The following is a 7,500-nucleotide window of genomic DNA, read 5'->3' as shown; positions in this document are numbered from 1 at the left end:
CACACACACACGCTACCCCACCTACAGGCTACACACAATACAATGAATAAACCCCCACCTGGATCATTGGCCACTTCATCTAGCAGGCCGATCGTCTTGAGGTGCTTGGGCGTGGAGACGGACAGCGAGAGCACGTCCCCGATGGCCTCGTGGAAGCCCGGGTTGGCGCCTCTCCTGAAGCTGGTGGGCAGATCCATGTACTGCAGGTAGTACTCCACGTGGCCCATCTCGTGGTGGACGGTGAACAGCTGCTCCATGGTCACTGTGGTGCACTGCTTGATCCTGATGGTCAGCGACAAGTGTTTTTTTTCTTTTAATTATTTCATTTTATTTTTTAATTACAGTAGTTATGTGTTATTCATATTACGTCTTATAATGTATTACATTGATACTTATACTTATTAATACTAATACGTGTAGTGAGCAAAACCCAGTTCAGTATTCATTCCTAATTTACACCTTTTCTTAGTTTTTGCAACTATTGTACTTTGGGGGGTGGGGGGCTTAGTGAACAGCTAGATTTCATTCCAGGACTGCAGGCTCTGGGTGTAATGTTACTGTAATTTCCCTCCTATTGACCTCAGCCTATACACTGATTTTGCTCAATTTCTTCAGCTATGAGGGGGCAGTTAATATGAGACTATGATACTATCTTTTATGGAATGGAATGACATGTGTGAAGAAGAATATCCTTTATAGGACAATAAAGACAAAGATTGAATAGATGCTTTATAAACCGTCTCTGATAAAGACACAGGAAATGACTGTACCTGAAGTCCTTGCGGTTGTAGAAGTCCCAGGCGGACGCGTGGCAGACCACCTCCCTGCCCTCGGGTTTGGTCAGCATGGACTTGTCCCAGAACTCCTGCGGCATCGGCTTCAGACCCAGCGACGTGAAGAACTCCTCCGCCACTTCGAACATGCGAATGGCGTCGTATTTCTGTGGGGGAGAGGGGGGTACAAGTTGGCTCCTTTTGTTCATGCTACCTCCCACAGTTTATGTTTTTACCTTTTCCATATTAAAAACCACACAGGCCCACATTAGGAGTCATGGCTCTTCTCATAAAGCGTTTTTAATAGCACTGTTTAAGCTGAACTCACCCTGTGTGCTTATTGTACTGAATAGTGGTCTTTCTTTAAATAGTTTCAAACCCTTAATGACACATCATTCCAGCGAGCCATTTTTGTTTTTATTGTCAGTAGTACACTAAGCGTCTCGTCTATTTCTGTCTGACAACAGACAGACCTACAGGGACGACACGTGTAGGCTACTGTCCATATTTAACCTTCACGGTGAGTAATACACAGCTGTTAACTTTTAATACAAAAAAAGGCTTGACCACAGCACGGGCTAAGCATTTCCTTGGCCACCCCATTACGATATGGCTCTCCGCGCCCATCTCCCACGGAATGTCTGGGAATGCCGACCGGAACGTCATCGTACCTGAGCAACCATGGCATCGGTCACGTCCACGGTGGGCTTTCCCGGGAAGGGGATCATCATGTCGTAAACGTTGTTCCAGGTCTGGGACCACATGTTACCTATACGGACACACACAAGAAACCAGGATATTTACAGACCCACAGGAACTCGGGCTACTCAGAGACTCAGACGGACGGCTGGTGAGCTGATGGATGAATCCTTATGGTACAGTATATGGCAGAAGCAATATACAGTATATGAACATTAAGCAATGTATATATATTTATTTTTTAACTTAATTTACTTTAATTTAATTTGCTTTTTTATGTTTGTTTACATGCACGGGACGATGCCGTTGGAACAAGTTTATACTGTATGTAGTGTCCTCCTACCCAGTAGATGTGCAGGGATGGGCCCTTTGAGGTTGATGTACTTGGGGCCATAGAAGTTGTAGAGCTTCCTCCTGACAAAGGCGTGCAGGTTGTCATAGAGGGGCTTCACGGTCTGGAACAGTTGCTTTAGATCCTCCTGGAACGTCGGGGTCTCATACCATGACCGCCAGTCCTCACCAGTGTCAGCAAAACCTGGAAAAGGAGAGATTTTGCGCCGTCAGTTTCTCTTCATGACTGTTTTCGAACACACAATCATCCTAATGCAGCTCTGACTCTTGAAATACCTGTAAAGAGTATTTGAAGAGTTCTTTTCCAAAACGCTATATCCACCATTTTAATGAATTGTCATAAATCATTTTTTTTTTACATTTTGTAATTTCAGTGGAACTGTATTGGTTTATGTTTAGTTGATTTATCTTTACTCAATCAAAACAAAACAATGCTACCTGAAATACACAATTAAATAACATGACTTTTTAATGTTTTCAAATATGGATTTATAGTGTTTTTGGAAAAGAGCTCTTCATTTCAACAGACAAACAAACTCCTCCTACAGACCCCAGTGAACCCAGAACGTTTAAAATGTTTACATTCCTGTCACACCGGTGTTACAGTTTTTGTAAAAAAGACCACTATTTTCCAAAACTGTTTATGTCCAGATATGAAGCGAACATGCAAACCAGCTAGAGCAGGCCAGCTCCCTTGCAATACCACTTTGCACCAGATGGGGGCGCTACATTAGATACAACACAAGTCAATGGAGGCACGCCATCACATTTGTGTTCAAGATCAATCGAACCCTACACACAAAGCCTCTTTAGGTGCATGGTGGTCTCTCTTTTGAGCACTTTGGTGCAATGCTGTTGCTAGCTATATATGTGCTATATAAATAAAGTGCTATATATGTGCTATATATGTGCTATAGTGCTAAAGTGCTACTGTATATATGCTATATATGTGCTTATATAAATAAAACATGACTTGACTTGACTTTTGCCCTTCAGTGCTGCGATCGATCAGTGGCCCTTACCGTCAGCCTCTGATGCATTGTTGCTGAGCTCCACGAACTCGGGGTACAGCGCCCTGAGGGGCACGCCAGAGGCCTCGTGCCACCCCTCCCATGCCAGCAGCAGCTTCTTGTAGCTGCGCGAGTTGGCCATTACCTCCGTGATTTCTGGAAGAAAGAGCAAAAGAAACAGATTTAGACATTTGGACAAAAATTGACTAATAAAATTAAAAATTATTATTTGGACTAAAAATTGACTAGGAGACGCTCCACGCATAGGGACACATTTGCAAGCAAACACACACACACACACACACACACACACACACACACACACACACACACACACATGCACACACACAACAAGTAACAAAATTGCTGTATGTGAACGTTACGTATATGTGGTTGTCATACAGTATAAACATTATTCAGTATGATACATTTTTAATAGATAAGTCTGTTTTTGCTCCTTCACTCACACCATGCCACTATAGCACATATTTATGTTCATCTCACTCACACATGTACAGTCACTCCTGTAATGGCTTACAGCTCAACACAAAACATGTGTTAACTTTGTACCTAGAAGTGCGCTCTACCAAAGTCCAGGTGGCTGTTTCTACCTTAAAAATTCACACTTAGTGCTTACAAAGGTTCTGGGTTTGTAAGACTTAAATAGCCTATACCTATGATTGAATTTTATATAAGTGCTTTCAGTTTTATCACATATACTGCACATGTAGGCTATTTATGTAGAGTCTTGCTATGACTTGGATAGCTTGGGAATCATATCAAAACCAAAATGATTTTTTTTCTTTTTTTTTTTTTAAATGTCACTTTTGCACTTATGTCTTTTTCCACCTAGAGTCTTGTTTTCTGTATTGCTGTCCTGTTTCTTTCAAAATATCATTGCTTTATGTTATTTCATTTCCAAAACAAAAAGGCAGATGACGTCGCTCTTGACGCTTGCTGAAAGGAATCGGATTGCGCTGACCGTCGTGATTCCTCCATTCCATATCCCCTTTGAAGGGAGGGAGAGGATGGACAAAACAAGACGCCGCTCTGTTCTCCTGCCATGTAGTTGGCCTGAGGGCAGCACAAGTATGCTAAACAATATCTATTGGCTGCCGGGGCCACGAAGACAGGGCCGAGGAGCGGAGGAAGACGAGGAAGACGAGGGAGAGGGCCGGGAGACGAGAGTGTGTTTGCACAGGCGATCAGGGGCTGCAACCTCCTACCCTGGATTGTGTGCTTGTTATTGTAGCATGAGTACGCTGGGCTTGAAAGGGAAAGGAGTGTGTGTGTGTGTGTGTGTCTGTGTGTGTGTCTGTGTGTGTGTCTGTCTGTGTGTGTCTGTCTGTGTGTGTGTGTGCGTGTGTGCATCATGTACTGTTGCGTTTGTCCTTCCAGCAGAGATGACTTAGGCAACAAGGGACTTCTCTACCAGTCCAGAAAAAACAACGAGAACCCAGCAATCACTGGCTGCCCATTCATCTTCTGCACACTGCACTAATTCACTCAGCACAGTGAGTGAGTCATATAAGTGCTCCCATCTGTAAAGGACACTACATAAGGCCACTCGTGTGGGATAGAACTGAGACAAAAGTCGTTGTTTAGGCCTCATCGGATTAGTTTAGTTAGCATGGTACTGATAATGCGACATACAACACAACTGCTAATGTGTGTGCATTGCATTCTGAATGAGGCATGACAGAGCCAATCGCCACAATGTAATCAAAGCATCTGGACAGCGGCTTAGAATACGTCCTGACACAAGTGAGATAAATATTTTTTTTGTTGAAAGTCCGCCAAGTCAGGAAGTAAACCGGCCCCACGCCATCTTTTAGTTATGACAGCGCACTTGAAAGAGCTCAAGAGCATAATGATATTGTGTAAGCACATAATAATCTTAACCTGGTTGCATGGTTAAGAGTTGAGTTTATCCATCTACTGTATGTGTTTTCTCTAACCTTACAGCCTACTTATAAATAATCTTTTTCATAGGTTGATACTGTGACGCCCCAGCTCTACTGTGCTGGGTTCGCCTCTTTCTCCCTTTGCTGGCTGTGGTTGTACAACCTGTTCTGTTCCTGTCTTCCTGTAGGGGGAGCTGTGGAGGTCCTACTGGACTAATTGGTGTTCTAATCAGAGCTCTGATTTAAGGCAGCGTTCTCCACTTGGTTCCCTCTCTGGCACAGCACGCACAAACTCGCTCTAGGCAGAGCTGATAGCAACTTTGCTATTTACCTTTCTACACTACATATCCACATGCTGATCTACACTACATTTTGCTTTAGCCTTCCACATACTGACATTGTAAATATCTTAGTTAATAAATATACTTTTGTTTAAATATACTTTGGTGTGGTCTCCCCCCTTCATGTCGTGCTCGCTACGAGCCAAGTGGACACGACAATACAAACAACATCAAAAATAACTTCATATGAACTTTATAGTATCAAGCACATGGCACCAAAGGACACTAGGACACTAGGAGGCTACACTTGAGTAAATGTACCCAAAGGACGCTAGGACGCTAGCACACTACACTTGAGTTTAATGTATAAAGGACGCTAGGATGCTAGGACGCTAGCACACTACACTTGAGTTTAATGTATAAAGGACGCTAGGATGCTAGGACGCTAGGAGGACACTACACTTGAGTTTAATGTACAGTATAAAGGACGCTAGGATGCTAGGACGCTAGGACACTACTTTACACTTGAGTTTAATGTATAAAGGACGCTAGGACGCTAGGATGCTAGGACGCCAGCACACTACACTTGAGTAAATGGGAGGGCCTGAAGTGGTGGGCTACGTGGTGTGCTGTTGGCAAAGAGCCTGTAGTGCACATTCTGTGGTAGAGCACACATCCTGTTGTCATTATTGCTCACAACAGTCAGAGTAAACACACCAGAGACCCAACCACCCATGATGGTGTTTTGACTTGTTTTTGACTCTGGAGTGACTTCGAAGACTTTGAAGATTAACTTTTTAATTACTTTTTAGGGTGGATGTCAATACCAATGTACTTCTCGTGTCTTTCTGTGTGTGTGTATGTGTGTGTGTGCATGGGTGCGTGCGTGCGTGTGTAGTGTGTGTGTGTATGTGTGTGTACTGTGTGTGTGTGTACAGTATGTGTGTGTAGTGTGTGTGTGTGTGTGTGTGTGTGTGTGTATCCACTCAGCGGGATGCTGAGCCTCAGACGGTGCTTGTGTCATACTGGAATTTTGCCGACAAGCAAACACACTTTCCGGCCACACACACACACACACACACACACACACACATCCCCAGACAGACCCCACGCTTTTATCGTTATTACAGTCATTTCAAGTAAATAACGAGACAAAAATAGAGATGAATGACCTCAGTGTCCTGATGAACTCTTTCCAGAAATAACTGTCTGTCTTGTGGGCACAAGTGCTACAGGACTCACCAGGTTCCAGGCTCCAGAGCACGCCAGGCTTCGGCTCAACCTTGGCTGTGGAGTAGATACTGTCCATCTGACTGAGTAAGGAGTTGTACTGGAATGCAGAAGGGGTGGGAAGCACAAAATGATTAAAAAGTCATTGATAACGTGTGATTTCAGATGTCAAAAATGTGTATCAACTCAAGTAAGCAAACATGTCATGCTTGTCTGTATTTGCTTTGGTATCTATGATTTACTTAGTACACGTACTGTAAGTGGCTTGGTTGTTTCTTTCTTTAAAAAAAAAAGCCTAGCCTATTCTATTCAAATTTTCATTCAATTATATTTACGTGGTCACTTGTGTGGTTTCTTTAACAATGGATATGGTCTCAGGGTACCTCATAAAACCAGCCAAAAATAAAGAATAATAAGCATGCCTAAAAATGTATTTGGCGAAGGGCGGGTGGCCTTTCAAAAGGATAAAGCCTTTTGTGCAGAACACAGCCACCTCAAACTAATTTGTGTAAAAAGGAAAAATGAAGAGAGAAGAGGGATGAAAAAAAGAAATAAAATAAAAAACGAATGAAAAGAAGACTATGAAACAACAAGTGCTATCACCAGGGATTAGCAACGTGTGTATTAAAGTGCACAATAGCAGGCAGTCCTTGACCGAAGGCATTTCCACAAAGGGCTTTTTTTTACTCTAGTCACAATAGACTAAATAGGCCCTTGAGGGTCATTAATGTATGTCAGCGAATGTCTTTCTTAGTTCCTCAAATACAGTCTTTCAATACTTCAGCACCTTGCTCAAATTGTTCATGGCTTACTGAATGTTTATCCAAGATGAGGAATTCTGTGCTAACCAATGACCTGGACCAACAGAGATTCTCCACAACCTCGGCGGCTCTGTATGACCCTGCCATTGTTTTTGTTTTTCTAAGACTGTTAAGTTGCCTTAAAAACCATACTCTTCTTCTAACAGTCTCACCACTTCAAACTCTCCTACAGTAGTACCTCACCACCCAACGCTAGCATGTTAGCCGCTAGTAGTTAGGCGCTAGCATGTTAGCCGCTAGTAGTTAGCCGCTACTGTAGTTGTTAGCCACTAGCCTTGCCCACTTTACTTTATGCTGGGCTAATGTCTTACCCGCTCTCTCTGGGTAGTGGGGAGGTTGGCAGCTCCGAGGACCTTGATCTTCTTGATGAGCTTGACCGCCACCGTGTCAGTGAAGGTGCCCAGCACAACGTCCGTGTACAGCTGTTTGGC

At 43.3% G+C, this 7,500-nt stretch overlaps 1 protein-coding gene across 1 annotated transcript in view; it reads right to left on the bottom strand.

The window, feature by feature from the left end:
- ace (angiotensin I converting enzyme (peptidyl-dipeptidase A) 1) overlaps nucleotides 1-7,500 on the bottom strand; it is a 29,847-nt gene that overhangs the window by 12,938 nt on the left and 9,409 nt on the right. Inside the window, exons 2-8 of the mRNA XM_062526729.1 lie at nucleotides 7,381-7,500; nucleotides 6,261-6,348; nucleotides 2,846-2,989; nucleotides 1,816-2,007; nucleotides 1,445-1,542; nucleotides 771-940; nucleotides 59-282 (exon numbers count right to left, since the gene is read on the bottom strand). The exon at nucleotides 7,381-7,500 is cut by the window's right edge and continues 51 nt beyond it. Coding sequence (XP_062382713.1) covers nucleotides 59-282; nucleotides 771-940; nucleotides 1,445-1,542; nucleotides 1,816-2,007; nucleotides 2,846-2,989; nucleotides 6,261-6,348; nucleotides 7,381-7,500 — 1,036 coding nt within the window. The remainder of the gene's footprint in view (nucleotides 1-58; nucleotides 283-770; nucleotides 941-1,444; nucleotides 1,543-1,815; nucleotides 2,008-2,845; nucleotides 2,990-6,260; nucleotides 6,349-7,380) is intronic.

The sequence above is a fragment of the Sardina pilchardus genome, chromosome 22 (genome assembly GCF_963854185.1).
Source record: "Sardina pilchardus chromosome 22, fSarPil1.1, whole genome shotgun sequence".
In the NCBI taxonomy this organism is placed as follows: domain Eukaryota; kingdom Metazoa; phylum Chordata; class Actinopteri; order Clupeiformes; family Clupeidae; genus Sardina; species Sardina pilchardus.
The sequence above is the reverse complement of the archived record's forward strand: the minus strand, read 5'-3'. Positions and strand labels throughout refer to the sequence as shown.